Source organism: Telopea speciosissima, chromosome 2, assembly GCF_018873765.1.
Source record: "Telopea speciosissima isolate NSW1024214 ecotype Mountain lineage chromosome 2, Tspe_v1, whole genome shotgun sequence".
NCBI classification, from domain to species: Eukaryota; Viridiplantae; Streptophyta; class Magnoliopsida; order Proteales; family Proteaceae; genus Telopea; species Telopea speciosissima.
This window is the reverse complement of record NC_057917.1, coordinates 64,908,156-64,926,889: the sequence shown is the minus strand read 5'-3', so window position 1 is coordinate 64,926,889 and position 18,734 is coordinate 64,908,156. Positions and strand designations below refer to the sequence as shown.

At 38.0% G+C, this 18,734-nt stretch overlaps 2 protein-coding genes across 2 annotated transcripts; both read right to left on the bottom strand.

The window, feature by feature from the left end:
• Positions 1-4,114: 4,114 nt before the first annotated feature.
• Positions 4,115-8,851, bottom strand: LOC122652656 (B-box zinc finger protein 22). Its single transcript, XM_043846461.1, has 3 exons — positions 8,588-8,851; positions 5,311-5,739; positions 4,115-4,544 (listed from the first exon to the last, which is right to left on the bottom strand). The coding sequence occupies exons 1-3, from the start codon at positions 8,771-8,773 to the stop codon at positions 4,260-4,262; spliced, it is 900 nt and encodes a 299-aa protein (XP_043702396.1). The 5' UTR covers positions 8,774-8,851; the 3' UTR covers positions 4,115-4,259.
• A 2,209-nt stretch (positions 8,852-11,060) lies between these two features.
• Positions 11,061-11,741, bottom strand: LOC122652657 (putative 4-hydroxy-4-methyl-2-oxoglutarate aldolase 2). Its single transcript, XM_043846462.1, has one exon. It carries the CDS (start codon positions 11,719-11,721, stop codon positions 11,191-11,193), a length of 531 nt encoding a protein of 176 aa, XP_043702397.1. The 5' UTR covers positions 11,722-11,741; the 3' UTR covers positions 11,061-11,190.
• Between the last annotated feature and the right edge of the window lie 6,993 nt (positions 11,742-18,734).

The following is an 18,734-nucleotide window of genomic DNA, read 5'->3' as shown; positions in this document are numbered from 1 at the left end:
AATCTTTTTCTTTTTTCTTCTTTGTTTCTATTTTTTTCCCCTTATGCATCGTCTCTCTACTACTTCATTCTTGTTCCTCACGTTATAAGAGGAAACCATGTTATTTTTCCATATCACTTCTATTTCCTTTTTTCTAGAAGAAGACTAGATTATAAAGACATTTCAATAGTTTTACTGGGAAAAGATTCTCTAAGCCGCCAGAGAAGGATACAATAGTACTCTCTATTTATTTATCTCCTTTTTACATGAAATGAAATTATCTCAATGCCTTCCTATGTACAACACACCATTCGTTACATATCATTGGTACACTCCACCATGCACCTGCTCTGAACCCTCCCAATTTTAAATTATAACAAAATAAGTAGAAGAAACGAAAATATTCTACCTTCGTCGGAGATGGTTTTGCAATAAGGGTAAAAATTGTATTTAAAAATTATCATTTTATTTGAAGAAATTATAAGGTTAAAACTGTCTTTGACATTTCAAAACTAACACCATCAACCTTAATGCGTATAGATGTAATTGTTCAAACAACAAGAAGGTTTCTTGTAATTGGACCAAACTAAAGGAGAGGTACATGTAAATTACTCAAATAAAAATCTACATTTGATATCTCTACCGTAGAAGTAAGGATTCAGATCTTCTCCTGTGCAGGAGGCACCTAACGCACATCCAATGGCTGGGCTGCCACGATGCACATGTGTACTGGTGTGTACATCGTAACAGCCCAGCCATTGGATGCGCACTGATACCCCTCCCGTGCAAGAGGATCCTTTTCCGTAGAAGTAACTAATAAAAGATTTCTAAACACCACATTTTCAAACCCTTTTGCATGTCGACACACCCAACATAACCACCATTTGCAATTTCATCTCTCTCTTTATCTATTTTGACAAGTATTCAAGTTTGCATAGATTTTTCAAAGGGTTTTTTACAAATGCCCCCCTGAAAATGCCCATTTGTCCAAATGCCTCCTACAATTTCTCTAATTATAAATTCCTCTTATTTTCAAAACATTGTAGCACTTTGGTCCAGTCCGTTAATTTGAGACGTTAGATGTTAGTTTCAGGGTATCTAATGATCAAGATACCCTTCTGATAAAAATCCATCAAAATTAAATAATAAAATGACCAAATTGCCCTTATCTTCCCCAAATGGTTTAGGGTTTGAAACTGAAAATCAAACCCTAAACCATTTGGGGAAGAGGAACCCTAAAATCAAACCTTCAAAATTGAAGTTGCAATGAAGAAAGTTTCCCTTGAATCAAGACAAGGGATGAGGGAATTTGTTGCTGACATCGTTTGAAAGTTTCAAGTTCGAGATCGTATTCATTAGGGCAAAGAATGAATGTAGCACGCAATAAACGAAACCCAAAGAGAGAGAGAGAGAGAGATCAGACGAAGCTCTAACCAATTTGGGTGTCAATACTGCCATTAGAACGACCAATGGAGAAAGCTTGGTTGGGAGAATCCAAAATCTAATCAAGAACTTATCTGGGAACTCCAGCAACTCCATCTATTCGCATAGCTTGACTGCCCCTGAAGGCACTCGATTCAAACGATCGAGTCAGGATTTAACTTTTTGATGTTTAAGCATTTAAGAAAATACTAATTGATCATGAGTCAAAAAAAATTTCTACGGATTTAGTCCAAGTGCTTCTGGGATTCGGAATTGATTATTCTATTTAGCAAAAGATCTACGGACTTATTAGTTTTTCCCAATTCAATTATTATTATGAAACCTCACACATGTTCTCAATTTCACTTCACTTCATTCCACCTGCAAGGCCGCAACCAGTAGACTAAACCCAAGAGAGAAACTGAGAAACCCCCTACGTTTTTCACCTGTACAACACTTTGTTCTACCATGAAAGTTCTGAAGAGAGCTGCACTGCTTTACCACTACCCTTGCCCAGACGGAGCATTTGTAGCTCATGTCTTTGATTATTTTATTATTTAATTTGATGGATTTTTATCATAAAGGTATTTTGATCATTAGATATCCTGTAACTAATATCTAATATCTCAAATTAAGGGACTGGACCAAAATTCAATATTTTGAAAATAAAGAAAAATTTATAATTAAAAAAATTGTAAAGAGGTGTTTGGATAAGTGGGCATTTGTAAAAAACCTTTTTTCAAAAGAACACATCATGAAATACATCTCCCAACCCCAAACCCACAAGGGTAGTTGCAATATGTAGCGATAAAAGATAAGGTTGTGGGATAGAGTTCAATTAACGCGTGTGACGTTCGCTCTTTCCATTTTCTGTGCGTGTTTTTTATAGGTATTCATTTCTGTTCTTCCATTGCATCATCTTGGGCCCGGCAGGCCTTTTGGCCTCTAACGTCCCAATACCCAATTCCCAACCTGGGAGGTTTTGCTCTCCAACACTAGGCTCCAAAGAAAACTATGCATCGATCTCTGAGCAGTCTCCAGCTCAATCACAATCCAGAAGTCAAAACGATCCAACCCCAGACGCCCCTTTTGCGCTCAGAACCTACAACAATAAAACAGTTATGGATATGTACGACAACTAAATGGATCAGAGTGCAATAATACTTTTCAAAAATCCAATATGTAAACAAAAATACGAATATATATATATATACACTATAACACAAACATGTATATTATCTAATAAACAAATAATAGCATCAATCATTATTATAACCTATATATTTTAAAGTAAATGCAATATATATATATATATATATAGAGGTACGAACAAATATTTCTTCCACTACTTAGAGAAATTGACTCCATAAATAATTTTTTTTATGGGATCTGGTTCCTCTCCAGGGAACTCAATGCCAGGGTTGAGCTGTCTCGGTGCCTAAACATGTGTGCAGCACAGCCCAGCGGCTCGATGCCTCTTGGGCGTGCTGGGCTCCATGAAGAGGAGCTCAATCCGTCTTAGCAGACGACAACAAAAGGAATAAACTTTTTCCACATTTCTCTCGGTCGCACGATTTTGTTGCCACATCACCTTCCCTGAGGACCGTAACACGTCTCGTCCTTCCCAAGTCCCAACAAAGCCCTCCCTTTCCTAAATCAAAGCATTCAAAAACCCACTTTGTGCCTGTGGCAATCACTATTCCTTCCTGCAACCAAGGCAGGAGTTCCTCCCATCGTAGAACGCCAATTCAAGCGATTTGTGAAATACCTTAAGCTAGAGAACTTCAGGTTTCTTCACTTTCAATTTCTTTCATCCTCTTTCCGCCATGGTTTCTGCAACTAAGGTAGGACTGGAGGAGTTCCTCCATGGCAGATTCGAGAAATTTGGAAAATATCAAGACAATGCCCCTATAGAGATAAGGTCGTCAGAGAAGAGTTCATTCTTCAATTGTGAGATCGTTAGATTCGTAAGATCATGATAAAATCTCCGCATGCTACCCAACCAACCAATCTCAAGGTTAACCATATTATACATCACTGCCAACACAGTCGCCTCTAGACAAACAAGAACAACAAAAGTCAAAAATACTAAAATACCGTCTTGTCGCTCACGTGTGCGGTGGTACAAACCACACACTCATAAGGCACGGAGTTCATGGCAGATTCGGGAGCTTTGGGTTTCCCCAGTTTTTTATGCTTTCGAAGAAGTGCTTGATATAGACAGTGGAAGAAGAACACTTGCAGTTGCAATCTTCACCATCCATCCATCAACAACAACTATTCGGTCTTTATCTCAACTAAATGGGCTAAGTACATGAATCCTTACCCTCCAATCAACTCTATTCAAGGTCATATTTGAAACAAACCCTAAACTCCTGACAATAATAAAAGAAGAGACTACTGATCATTTCACTCTAAAAAACACATGGTATCACCAGTAACCTTCACAAGATGCTTCTCAGTAACCCACAAGAAGCAAGAACCAAGACTACTTCATAAGAACCTGAAACCTAATAGCACCTCGATTGAAAGGAATTAAGAGGATATCACCTTTGCCAACCAAATACAAAACTAGCACAGCCTCCCAAACAAGTTAAATCAGATTAGACAAATGCTAGCCCTTATGCCCGTAAAGGCGTAGGCCCATGTTTTTATGGTGAAAGCTAGGCAAATCTGTTTTATAAGGCTAACATTTACCTAGAAGAAAACAAAAGATGCCTAACCAGAATGTCAAGTTACAACCTCAGAACACCCACAAATATTAACCACTACATACTACAAAATCTGTACAAAAACAGATTTCACATCTGCCTCCTCTCTCTCCTTGTGAAGGATGAAGGATGATTAAAATTTCACAGTTAGTATTGCCTACGGCATTCTGGAACTTGGGCATCCAGATGGTGCTGCCTGAGATTTTGCACTGGAGAGCATCCTACATCTGGAACGAACAATCCCCTGTTAAATTGTGCATTATGCAAGTTCTTTGGCCAGTAGAGGCCTGAGGCTGTTGGTGGGGATGGGATCTCTGGCACCATAAATGACACTTCTGGCACCTGGCTCACACACTCATCAACACCAAAATCTTCATCAGCATCTCGTAGAAACGGAGACCATTCAGGATCTCCCAGCCTCCCACTATCAGCCTGGCAATAAAGGTTATAGATGAGAGACATAAATGAGAATTATATTGGCAGGTAGTTAAACGACGAAACGCTTTACAAACTCTGGGAGAACTAACTATATACTAGCCATACCGTCCCTCCCTCTTTGCTGCCGGTCCCAAACCTGGATAAAGAGGGAGGGTTGGTGCAGAAACAACTCTAGCCAAACCCATTTTACATATCAATTATAGAGTATGACCTCAAATACAGCTGATTGGAGGGCAAGGTTCCATGTAGCCGACCCCAATTAGTTGGGATAAGGCTGAGCAGTCGTTGTAATGTCCCTTCTTAATTCAAGGGATCTTTCAAAAAGATGTGTACATTTCCCACATTCTCAGCACCTAGAATTTAGTGGCGCAGAGTTTCTTTATCTAATGTAAAAACAGACCCAGAGCATATAGAACCCCAAAATTCTAACGTCGCTTCAACATAACCAATAACCATAACCAGATGAGATCCAAAGCAGCTTATTTGTCCCAAATGTGGCCCCTGAGATTCGTCAAGACCACAGTCCAAGAGGAGCAACACTTGGACTAAATAAAACCTAGTCACGCTTAGTTTCAACAAATGGTTTCCAAGTGAGGCTGTATGTTTAGTTTGACTAACCCTAAGGAGACATCAGCCAGTAAAAGGCAAAGTTCGGGGAAAATCCTTGGGAAGTGTAAAATCTATACAACTCCGACCTTTAGTTAAAATAGAAAATTTTAGGTTTCCAACAATTATGAGATTCATATGTAGTAAAGCATACCTTGGAAGATCCATGCTCCATAAATCCAAAATTGTGATTGAAATCTGTTAGTCCAAGAAACTCATCTAACGGCCAATCAGGGATAGATCCAGTTGTAGTGCCTCCAGAAAATGACATTTTAGTCATTGTTGGACCCGTACCTCCACTGGATTGCCCTGATAAGACTCCATTAGTTTCACCAGTCACTGATGCAGTAGAGCCCCTTCTAGACACTGTTCGAGATACTGATTCAGGGCCTTTTCCCACAGGATTTGACTTCTCCTTCATAGGAGGTGCATCTGGTCTTTTAGGCTCAATCCCCACTCTCACCCCCGTAAGCAGAAACCTCTGGTGTTTAGACACATAGGGGTTTGCTGTGTGTATGGCAACATCACACTTCCTACAAAGCAAAGCTCGGTCTTCAAGGCAGAAGAAAAAACCAACAGTCTCCTGCAAATTGGGGATTAAATATTAGAAAGCAAAAAAATATATATATATATATAAACCAAAGACTCAGTCATGGGACTCAGATTTGCTTCCACCTTGTAAATATGTGAAGATGCATTATGTGCTCTTTACTTCAGTCTGCATATTCTTTTCTTCTTACATACAAAAAATGATTGCCGGTTTATACGTTTTTCTTCTTTCCCACTTCCTCTGCTTTTTCCTTTCCTTGATAAATACTTATTGACAGGCGTGAGAAGAAAAATATAACTCAGTTGAGTGTCCTGTTCTTTTAGAAGCATATACCAGTTAAGGAGGTCGCAGAAGAGTAGCCAAACCAAGTGTGTCTAGTCTGTTGTAGGTCTTCGCTCCTATTGTTGCGTGCTCTTATGTTTGTCATCCCCCCCCCTTTTTTTTTTTAATTTACTCTTGATGTCGCACTGCCTCCTTGTGGATACCCTGATTCAAGTGGTAACCACTCCCTAATTTTTTCGATTATCTGATTAGATGAATATATTACACTATTCCCCTTCTTACCTACAACACATTAGGGTAAAATCTTCTGCTCTATGCATAGGTGTTTCCATATAACCCTTTAGATACCATACTCTAGGTTCTCTTGCTAGAAATAACAAAGTAACCTCGGTAATACTTTTGATGAAAGGTAAGAAGTCCAGGGCATTCCATCCACATATGCTAAAATCAGGTGAATTCAGAGTGTAATCAATACTCAGGTGCAGCCTTGCAGTATAGTCATACCTGGCCACACCCTAGCACAAGGGTTATACTATACTTCAGGGACAGATCCATGTTAGACCTTCTTTGCCTACAACTCCTAAGACTGATTACCCCCACCCATCAAAGGCCAAGTTATACCAACTACTAGGACAAACAACCAAACATTGCAGCACATTTTTACCAAGCTACCTGTCACCAGTTACAAAACAATGAAGGACATTTGTGCACAAGAATTATCTAACACAATCCACGTACACCATTGACAATGCACTACATATCTAACACAATCCACGTACATCATTGACAATACACTACACTATGACAGCCAGAAACCTGACAGCCAAAAAATAAAAAACCTAGCTTCTGTTTCAATTGTACATATTGATGAAATCTAGATCCCGTACCCCCTTTTTTTTTTTTTAAGAAATATCAAGATCCATATAACTTAGCTCCAAAAGAATGCATTAAATACACCTCTCGACTTTGAAATTCTTAAGATTGCTAATGACTTCCAAATCACGACAAAGTAACAAGATGTTTTCCGAGGCTATCACCAATCCATTTCTCATTCCAGTAAAATCTCATCGTATTGTACACAGACTACATTCTACTGAACAAGCTAAAGACTAAATGAAAATAGCAACATAACCAATGGAATGTTCTCTCCCTGTTCTCATCATAAACCAACGATGTCCTAAGTGCATAGATACTGTATTCATAATGGAAAACCAGTGAAAGGGGTAGCCTACTCTTTTTTTTCTTTTTCTTTTATTAAATCGAGAACAAATGTCTTAACAGGACACTTTGGATTAGGAGTACAATTAGCCAGCTTCTGGCTCAAACCTCTTCAAAATTCATCAATAACTCAACTCAGCCCGCCTGAGCTGCATCTTTACTTGAGATGTTGACTGTCTACTGTAGTTAATATCTATAATCTTTTCTCTATATTTTTTCCGACTGCAACCGAGTGAACAATACTCTTGAATCATAATCTACAGGGTAGTCATGAAAACTTAGCATGTTTCTCACCTGTATTTTCTACAGTAGGCATGTCAGATTTCAACCTAGTTTCCAATGTTACAATGACAGGCAACCACCTCTTTATAAAGGAACAAGATCCTGAGCCTGATCGGAAATTGAAGATGGATCTGCTTCAGTATGGAGAGAATGGATGATAGGGTGAATAAAGAGGGATTTCCGTGACCCCCTTCAACCACTAAATACTGGTCAAGCTTCTAAATTTGTCAAGACTCATTGTACCTTCAAGATCCACAATCACTCAGCATAAATATAGACTGGAAGCTGACAACCAATGATTACATTCGACTAGCTAAATACAGGAAATTCCAATTCCAAACCACAGCATAATTTAATTATAATTACATCATGAACAGCATGCCAGTAGAGGAGAACTTACAGGAAACCCATAATCGACTAAAAAGTATTGTTACCATTTCATTGACCAACGCTCACAATCTAAAATTAAAAACATAATTAAATAAGGGCCCTCGAATAACAATACACCATAAGCCGTATGCGAGGCATAAAGAAAGACACCATCATTTCACGAAAAATACCCCAAGTTCCAAATATAATCACAGCAATAACCACATCAAGTCCATTTCACACCTTTCAGAAGTACGAAACACTATATAAAAAATAACCCTGCTAGGAACCCAAGACTTAATCTGTCTCTGAATAAGCCCAAACATGTAGAAAATGATTAAAGAATAATACAAAAATTCACAGAAAACTATTTCATCAATCAGTATAACATTATAAAAGCAATTTTAACAAGAATTGGAATTCTGAAGGCAAAAGATAATTCCAAATCCAACCCCCAACAAGAACAGCAAGGAGGTGGGGATATTTCAACATGCCAAAATCGATACTTTTACTATTCATTCAGAAGAACTACTTTCACACGACATGGAGATTAAGAGCTCTACCCCCAACCCAACCCCCCCCCCCCCCAAAAAAAAGAAAGAAAGTAGAAGACAGATAAAATAGGAATCCGAAGTCTAAACCTTCAAATATAGACCTAAAAATTGAAAAAGAAATTTACGGAAGATCCATTTCATCAATCAATAAAGTATACATGGACCCTGAAGCTCACCTGGCAGATGTCGCATTTAGGCATCTGCATAGAAGAAGAAGTCGTCAAGGGAATTCTCTGGTGCTTACTCGCTAGCTTATTCGCCGCATGAACTTTCTCATCACAAGCCCAACAAAGAGCGGCTTCGTCTGCACAGCACAGAACGCTCGCCTCGGCAGTCTCACACGCATTACACTGGATCTTCATCCTCTTTCTCCCTTTTTTTTCCCTCACTCCCAAGTCCCAACACCACCAAAACCTATTCGAATCACAAACAAACCCAATATCTCTTCAACTAGAGAAATCCAAAGAGAAAAGAGAACTTAAAAGTTTCAGATCTTCGCTAGGGTTTTATCTTTAGCACAGTGAAGGTACCAGAAGAAGGAGAAGGTAGCAAAGGCTCGAGAGTCGAGAGTAGTTGGCAGAAACAACGACTCTTCCAAGTGTTTAAGAGTCGAAAGGTTAATTTCGTAAATTCGATACTGGACTTAACCGACAGTAGTTGGCAAATGATCCCTTGCGATTGAAGAAAACGTGCCAGCTGTGCATCATAAAGGCTCGTTACCGGTCACAATTAAGGGCCATGCAAAAGAAACACACACACACTTTTCTTCCCTCGTAAAATATCAACGATATTTTCAAAACTGATATCTCGTTCCCGAATCTCTCGCCTTCTGTTCGGAAATGTTAAAATTTCCCTTTGAGAATAATTTTTTTTTTTTTTGGGATAGAAATCCCTTGAGGATAATTACAAACATCGTAATCGAATCTGATGCCACTCATATCAAGTATCAACACGAACAGCCTTTTACAAGAAATTTATCGGATTACCCAGAAAGCCCGAATGGGAAGATCTATTACCAAATTACCCACCCAACCACCAAATAATCCGAATCTAAATACAAGATAAAATCAAAAGTAAATCAAAGACTAAGAAGTGTAGAAGAAAGGATAGTTGCTGATCTCTCAAGTTTCAATTCTCAATCCTAATTCTTATTAAACAAAAGGGTAAAGATGTCAATGAATGGTCAAAAATTCGTATTCAATCCGTGTTCATATCTATTTAGGAGAATCCGTATTCAAAAAGAATTATCCGAATCCGTTCAAAAATCGATAGGATATTATCCAAATCGGTCCGAATATGATAAAGCCACTATTCGATCGAATTCGATCTGTTTACATCTCTACTTGCAATGGTGATGGGGACATTTTCTCTCCGATGCCATTCTTATTGGTTTTCATAGGATGCAAACCCAGTGCTCCCACTCCAATATCACACCCATTTATCTCATCAGCGTCCCTTATACATCCATTCGGCACAATACCTGTTAGAAAAACAACACCCAAAAATGGGATTTGCAAAAGAAAACGAAAAAGGATTTTACATGGTTCACACCCCAAGAAGGTAGGCTACATCCACGGCCGGCAATAGAATATGGTTTCACTACTACTCTGAAGAATTTTACAAACCCTCAAATCTCACATTAACCCTCTCAATGAAATAAAAATCTTTTATGAGGAAGCCTTAACCAAGATAAATATAGAAATGCCCCTAGAAGCCCAAAAACCCATCCGATCTAATTCAGACCAGAACTAAACATATGTCGAAATACATATCGATTCAAAGGTCTCGACGAACTATACAAGAATCAAGCCTTTGGCATTGATATATGCACTTTTAGGCCTTTCTAGCACGTTTTGAAACCGAAACAACCCGCCAAAAATCACCACTGCACTTTCCGGACTTGGATCAGGTTTCACCAATAACTGTACCTACTCATCAATTGTTCTGAGCTTGTAGTCAGGGTTTCCTCCCAAAATCACACAACACATGGTCCCACCGCAATCTACAACTAGAACTCTACCATAGCCTTTCTCCTCAAGAAACTCAGGGACCAAAACATTGTCCTTAAGGACCTTGAGAGTAACTATTGGACCAGAAAATACTCGACAACTGCCATATATTTGGAAAACCGATTGGCGTGCCCGAAGCCCACTACTAACAATTAGCCATTGGTTAGCTTAACAGATTTCAGCAGCTGCAGCTGCATCTGCAAAGCAACTCTGAAAAAAATGCACAAGACATGAAGCAAAGTTCTACATACCAATGTTCTAGTGTTAAGACAACTATTTATAAGGCACATTTTGGACACCTTTTCGCGCTTCTGCTTAGAAGATGGATAAAGTGATCCAACAAATACATAATTTTTTTTTTATTTTAAGAATTTTTAATGAAATTTGAAATATCCTAACTATTTGGACCAATCACCCTATGAATTTATTTCTCACTTAGTATGATGGAAGGTCTAACACTTGCTTACAAAAGAAAGGAGAGAGGCATTCACCAGAATGAACAGCAGTTAATATAAGTCTATATATTTTCTTATGACATTATTTGCATCAATATCATCAGCTTATTTAATACAATTAAATCATTAAAAGAGTCCCTACAAGAAGAGTTCAAATAGATTAACGTGTCATAACATATGCTTACAGATCAAAGAGAACCACATGGGGGGTTTAAAAGTTCCAAACTGACTGGAAAGACAAGTTTACAAAGATGCATAACCATAACTTTACTTCCGACAAATTATATACTATCTAAATGGTCCCCAAACAGCTGCTCAGACTGACAACTCCGTTCGAGAAACCAGGATGCCATCAGTGTCTGCATAGAGCCATTCACCATCGCAAATTCGAGTCCCTGCAATGGTAATGGGGAAGTTTTTCTCTCCGTTGCCCTTCTTATTGGCTTTCATAGGATGTGAACCCAGTGCTCTCACTCCAATATCACACCCATTTATCTCATCAACATCCCTTATACATCCATTCACAACGATACCAGCCCATCCATTGTTTTGAGCTTGTTGGACAGGGTTTCCTCCCAAGATCGCACAGCGCAAGCTCCCACCGCCATCTACGACTAGAACTCTACCATAGCCTTTCTCCTCAAGAAACTCACGGACCAAAACATTGTCCTCAAAGACCTTGAGAGTAACTATTGGACCAGAAAATACTTGACGCCTGCCATATATTTGGAAAATCGGTTGGAGTGCCCGGAGCTCACCACTAACAATTAGCTGTTGGTTTGCATCACAGACTTCAGCAGTTGCAGCCATTCTTCCAAGCACCTCTGAGAAAAAAGCACAAGACATTATCAGATAGCAGTTGAAAGATAGTTCTTCGGTCAATAATCACCAAAAACTGCATACAAAGCCAGTTAAGGGACGCTCAGATCATCAACTCATTTTATCCTCTTTGAAATGTAAGATTTGAGCTGGGCAAGTACTCAAAAAATACAAAATAATAGAAGAAAAGCTCTACATACCAATGTCCTAGTGTCAGAGCAGCAGCTATCTATAAGGCACGTTTGGGACAACTGTCTGAGCTTCTACTTTTGGAATAAGCAAGCCACCCCCAACTTCTTGGCTTACTGTGGGAGGCCGGATATGGCAATGGAATCTCATTGAACCCGCCTTTTTTCTAACCAAAAGTTGGTTTCTGGGTATTCAGATTCAGAAGCCCAATAGCCATCCCAGAAATGTAGTTAGTCAATCAATTAGTCCATGACCATGCAACACCTCAACTATGCCAGAAAATGTGCAGCCACAAACATCTTCCTCCATAATCAAAAGATGGATAAAGTAATCCAACAAATACGTAAGTTTCTTTTTAATTTTAATAATTTTTAATGAATATAGTTAAAGAAGAATGTCAAGAGTTTTCCATAACAGTAATGCCAAGCTAAATGTCAGTTCCGTAGGGTTCAAAAAAAACAAAGGATGGATAATAACCCACTTATCAAAGAAATGTTTTTTTGGGAGGGGGATGGAAAAATCAGTAAGGAATTTCATTTATCTATTAATATATTTTTTCCCTTCCTGGATTCGTAATTATTTATTGAAATAGATTAAAAAAAAAGTGATGCAGTAATACAACGACCATCCTACTGTGGGAGAAACAGCTCAAAGAGCATCCAAAACCAGAAATAACTATAAACACCAACAAAAGTATATCACGAGGAACCTTTTTAATTAAAAAAGTGCAGACATCAACTAAATGAACTCAGCAACAATAATGGGAGTTCCAGTTTGGAGTTTGAAATGAAAATATTCTGGGCATGTATGGAAGAAATCACATAATTAGAACTGCACTCACTCATAGATGGTTGGTGATTTTGCTTTGAATTTGAAACTAACATTAACCAGATTCTTCAAAAATAAGCCAGATTTTGCTTTGAATTTGAAACTAACATTGACCAGATTCTTAAAAAATAAGCCACCAGGTGAAAGCATGTTTTGGTCAGACCCTACTATGGCTAGAATCAAGATGTAAACATCAAATCAACCAACCTTGTTCTATTATTTTTTTTCTAAACAGAGATACAACAATTGGGAATCTTAAGACATCATGATGTGAATCTGGTACACATTATGGTCATTAACAGGAACATGAATATAATTTGGAGCATTTAAATCTTAGCTAGAGCTCTCTTAGAATAGTCTCAGACCCCCTTCAGCCAGGAACAACTTTCCAGAACCAGGTGAAAAACCCATTAGGCATATTTATTGGAGATAAGTAGGCAATGAAGAGATTTCACAGTATCGAACTTTATCAAGGTTGCAAGAGGATATAAAGGAAACGGAATGGGAGTGTTGAGAATGCAAGAAGAAAGTTGAAAGCAATTCCATAAAGAAAATTTTGTAACAGCTGGCCAGAACTGTTGCATATGTTGGAAAATAAAAAACAATTGATTCACATGATCAGAACTTGCTTATTGCTCTCTACATGCTGCCCATATGGGTTGTCTTGTGGATCCACAAGGATCTTTGAAGAAAATTGTAATTTTTTAGATTGGATCTTAATTTCGCTTCTCATAGTCAAGTTATTTGTGCAATAGAAAAGTTTCAGCATCCAAGAAGATCTTATTTTGCAACATCATAGGGAATGGAAATTGTAAACTGTTTTTCCTTACGAATCATTTTTAAGGGCCAACAAGCTCATTTGGCATGATGACATCATCTGAAGTTGAAGTTACCCTACCAACAATCTCAAGATATTATATATCCAAGTTGACAATGACGGCTAAAATCATGGAAGGGCATCAGCCTGTGACAATACTTTTCTACTTTGCTTCGAGTACATATGAGAGTTTGAACAGAGTATTGTGTAAAAATAATGAGATAGAGTGGTGGTTGTGCAATCCGGGATTTGAAATACCCGTTGGGATCGCTTATGAGCCCACTCAACACTAAACAACTCAAGTACTAGGACTAATGGCAAATCTGTAATTTCTATAACAGTCCAACATCTTATACAAATGGAAAACTCGAATAATGCAAGTAGTGGCACTGCTGTAATTTAATGGAAGTTCAAGGCTTAGAAGAAGGGAACAAATAAATGGAAGCAAATGCATAAGTGGGGGTGTAATCTTGGAACTAAAACAAAATAAGGATAAGAGATAATAATGAACAAAGGGGAGGAGGAAAAAGGGAACTATTCTTCAAATTTAATATCATGGAGAGGGGTGTGTGTCATCTTCAACCTCCCGATAAGGAAGAGGAAGGTGGTAAATCCAGCCTGGTTCTAAGCAATCAAACTCAGCCAAAAAGCCTGTAATAGATTCAAAACTTCAAAGGTATGTTACTGTTCTTTCAGATCCAACACACACACAAGTGATTCAACCGCAGTCAGATCCACAGTAATTGATTGAAGTAGTAGCCGTGCCTTAAGGTTTCTGTCTTTTGAGGATTTCAGTCCTTAGAGAGGAAGTCTTCAGAGTTGAAACAGAGAGAGATGAGAAAGAAGAAGCCGCATTTTTCCCTTTTCTCACCTATGGGATTTCCTGCAACCCTGTTTTGTGAAGTTTTTTGATGGTTTTGGAGAGCCAAGATCTGACATACATGTTACTGTTACTCCCATTTTGTCTCAGGAATTGGATGACCATCAATATAATTCGAAGAAATAAGCCGAAAAGGTATGGATTTTAGCGATTTCTTGTGCAAAATTGATTTTTAGGTATGGATTTTAGGGATTTTACTGTTGCTATATCAATCTGTAGCTTAGCTACTGTTTTATATGTAATATGATGTCTGATTTTGTATGATATGTGTTGGATTTTTATTTGGGATTTAATAGGAAGAAAGGATAGTGTTCAATGGTTTTTGCTGGTTTCTTGGCACCTTAGGTGGCTCAAATTGTTTCAGTTTCTAGTTTGTGTGGCATGTATTGGTTTCCATATTTTTAGGAATCTGAGCTTGATTCCCATGATTTCATTAATATAGTATCTACTTGTGTATTCTTATGAAAATTCAATTCTCATGTGGGACTGCATTCTAAGTTTGAATTGGTTTGAACGTTATATCATGTATCAGAATAAAATTTCTGAACTTGCAAGCTCCAATTATTTTGAAGTATTTGTCATCAAGAGAAACAAAAAAGGGAAACAGTAGTACATCAGGGAAATCAGGGTCCCTTACACTCTCCATTACCTGATTAGGGCTTTTGTTTGCAGAATTAATGTCCTTGTATTCTCAATATACTTCTTTGTTAGGAAAGCTGGGCATGAGACCACAACCATCCACTGCCTCAAGCTTAAGATCCTTTTTTGTTTGCATCATTATCTACCATCAATTCCTTCATATGATTTTTTATTTTTTTTTTGTAAGTCATAAGCACATTAGAAGACATTTAAAATGGACTCAAGTGGCATAGTGTTTATGAGTCAACAGCTGCTATGAGCTGAATTGCAGAAAATAATGTGTAGCCACCCCTGACTAATAGAGATAAGGCTTATTTAAGTACAGATTAAGGTTTTATGTTTTCTTTTTCTTTTTTTGGAACTGAGTTCAGTTTCAGTATGGAATTGCTTTCAGCTTCAAGGCATTACAGTGGTCATATGTATGTTTGCACCAGCATATGTAATGTGGTGAACCTGGCAACTTTTATCTGTCTCAAGAAGATCAGTTGGGTGAATAAAATCTCTATTGTGAAGTCCATTTTACCATTTATTGGGTTGAAATGAAGAGCTTAAATGGTGTTACAGTGTTGTATCTGTATTTTTGAATGTCATAGTTCTTTATATAGGTTGTTTGGATCCAGCAACCTAAGATAAGTCATCTTTTGTTTGACTACTCTACTTAAATTTTGTGCACGTCATTGTGAGGGATTTTTAAAAGTTCATTTTCAAAATGGAAAAAATTGTTTAGGTAATCTGCTTCAGGTAGATTTTGGTTGATGCTTGTATCATCCATCTGTGTTAACGCTTGTTGATGGATCTGCGTTAATGTTTGTTGATCTCTCTCTCTCTCTCTGTGCAAAATTTGATCTCCATGCTTTTGCACCTTGGGCATGGAATGATCTTCTCTGGCCTTCTCTCCATTGTGTCCCCTGTCTTAGAACTCTCCTCTCTTACTTGTCTCCCCTGCAGTGGAATTGTTGTGCCAAAAAGCTTGAACCCTTGTGCATCTTGGCTGATATTGTCTGTGCCTGCCATCCTAGACCGATTTGATCAAAGGAAAAAGAGAAAGAGAGAGTGAGAGAATAGACCGATTTGATGTATTTCTGTTTTAGACCTTTGCTCATTGCATTCCTCATGTAGAGATTCATGCTACTGTGACAATTTTTGCTGTATTTCTGTTTTGGATCTCTACTTGATGGGTCTTTAGCTCAAATTGGTAGAGCACTTGGAACATGAGCATGTTCCAAGGGGATGGTGGTTCAAATCCACCAAGGCCCTTTTTATTCAACTGTTCATAGCGCAGTCAATTATGTTACTAATCCACACAAGAACCAAATTTTACTGGCATCAGACATTTTTATAATTACTTTGGTTATGTTAATGAGATATTTTAATTTTATGCTAAGGTTGGTAATAGAAAAGGATTTTACAAGTATTTTTTGGTATAATTAAGGAAATGGCATTATTGTAATTAAAATCAAATAGGAAAGAACAGGTTTTACCAAACACCATTTTCGTTCTGGACACGTTCTTGAGACCGTTACCAAACAGTCATTTTTTGTCACAGAATGCCGTTCCGGACCAAAAACGCCAAATAACGCTTCTAGTCAAGAAAGGGTGTTCTTTGTTCAGACCGTTACCAAACGTAGCCTAAGACTAATGGAAACCAGAGTTGGATTATAGGAATCCCAAGACAGATCTCGGGATTGAAACAGAAAACAGGGATACTGGGGAAAAAATCAATATCAACAGATCAGAGAGTCTTATCCACTCCAAATCCTCTTAGAGAGACCTTGAATGCCCCAAAAGCTTACCCTGAACTGTGGTCATATCCAACTCTGATGGGGCATCAATTCAGACTGAAACAAGCTCTAAAAACAAAGCAGCCGCAGGGTTTAATTGGCCTTCCCATAGATGAATCAATAATAACAGATTAGAATGAATAACAGCAGGTGAATGAAGACTCAACTCAGTGAAGAAATATAAGCACAGTAAGATCACTAGATGGAGATTCAACCAATACATGAACAATAGAGATTTTATAGTGATTGCTATTTAATAAAATAGCAGCATAGTATAAGCAAAGCCCTAAAATCAAAAGGAAGGAATCCATACCTTGAGTGGATTTCTTCAAGCTACAACTCAAAGGCAAGGCAGCAGGGAAAAGCAGTCAGAGAGGTTACCTGAGAAAATCTCGTTCACATTAGATTTCAAATCAACATACAAACCGAGAGAGCCAGATAGAGAGGCGAGAAACAGAGAGAGATGAACAGATAGATGGAGCTCAAAGATGGGGTCTTTTATTTCTCCCAAACCAGGGTTCAGATAGGCTCCAAACTCCTGCCGAGTGGAGAACCTGGGGTGTTGTTATGGTCCTCCAAATATCACCTAAAAGTGATGAATCTTGTTGCTGAGATCTAGGGTTTTGAATAGCAGCAGGTTTCCTTTTAGAGAAAACCAGTTCGTTCCACCATGAACTAGAGAGACAGAGAGAGATTTACCTAGACGGTAGAGGGACAGCAGCAGTGATCGTCGAGCTTGAGGTGAGGACGATGAGAGCTTGAGGTGATAAGCCAAGCAGAGGTTACGATGGTTACCTGAGTGCGCCAAAGGGGATAACAGAAGCAGGAGAGAGATGAGCGAGAGAGAGAGAGTGGCAGGTTTTTGCCTTAGGGGGTTCAGGGTTGAGCGAAAGATGAGCGAGAGAGAGAGAGAGAGATAACGTTAACGTCTTGTGGTCATTATCGCGCAACAGTTTTTGATAAAAGCAACAAAACGGTAAAAACAAGAAAAAGTTGTTTCTATAAATAGTTATAAATTTTGATTTATGATTACAGAAACACATGAAACAAAACAGGTTTATCAAATGGTTTTACTGTACTATTCTTAGTTAGTAAGTTCGGGAATGGATACGTACGGCAATTAAACGGACTAGACGGCAATAATACTTTTCAAAAATCCAGCGTAATAAAACGCATACGGCAATAATACGATACGCGTTTAATACGTGTTTAATATGGCCATTCTATAAGCAAAAATGCGGGCATATATTCACTATGTAACAGGATCATGGGAAAAGTTAGAGTCCTATATTTTGTTCTTTCCCTTATTTAATCTGAGGTGGTTGGGTTAGATTAGGATTCACAAATCCTTCCCTGTTTTATTGCCTTATCTTAAAGTTTCCTATTTGAATTAGAACACTCCAAATAGCCCACGGTTAGGGAGTTAAGTTTTACTTTCCAACTATTATTTAGTTTCCTTTTTAGAGTTTGTGATGGGTTTCTAGATTACCATGTTCATAAATCCAATGAAACCAGAATCACAACAACAGGTTTAGAAACCATATTATAAGAGAAATTTGATAACTAAGAATCAGAAACTCAGATGGACTTAAAATTCTGATTGAAGGTCAAAAGTATGGCCAGAATAATTCCTCAAGGAATAGGATTCTTTACAACATGATTTCAGAAGTGACTATCAATGGCAGATCTAATGGAGTTCAAACCAACAGTTAAAAGACTATTAAAATACCAACAGATTTCAGCAATGATATAAGAATACTAATCTGAAATAGAAAGTGAAAACTAATCTTCAAATAGAGTACAATTTCAAAAGTGACTATCAATGGCAGAAATTTGATGGGCTGAAATTTGATTTTCTGCCGCAGATGTAATGGGCTGCAATGACTATAACTCTAATATATAAGGA

Excerpts from the sequence above, each read along its gene's own strand:
- LOC122652657 (XM_043846462.1), bottom strand. The coding sequence starts at position 11,721 with ATGTCTTGTGCTTTTTTCTCAGAGGTGCTTGGAAGAATGGCTGCAACT.
- LOC122652656 (XM_043846461.1), bottom strand. The coding sequence starts at position 8,773 with ATGAAGATCCAGTGTAATGCGTGTGAGACTGCCGAGGCGAGCGTTCTG. Across the intron at positions 5,740-8,587 it reads CTAAATGCGACATCTGCCAG|GAGACTGTTGGTTTTTTCTT; the intron begins GTGAGCTTCAGG and ends CCCAATTTGCAG. Across the intron at positions 4,545-5,310 it reads TGGAGCATGGATCTTCCAAG|GCTGATAGTGGGAGGCTGGG; the intron begins GTATGCTTTACT and ends CTTTATTGCCAG.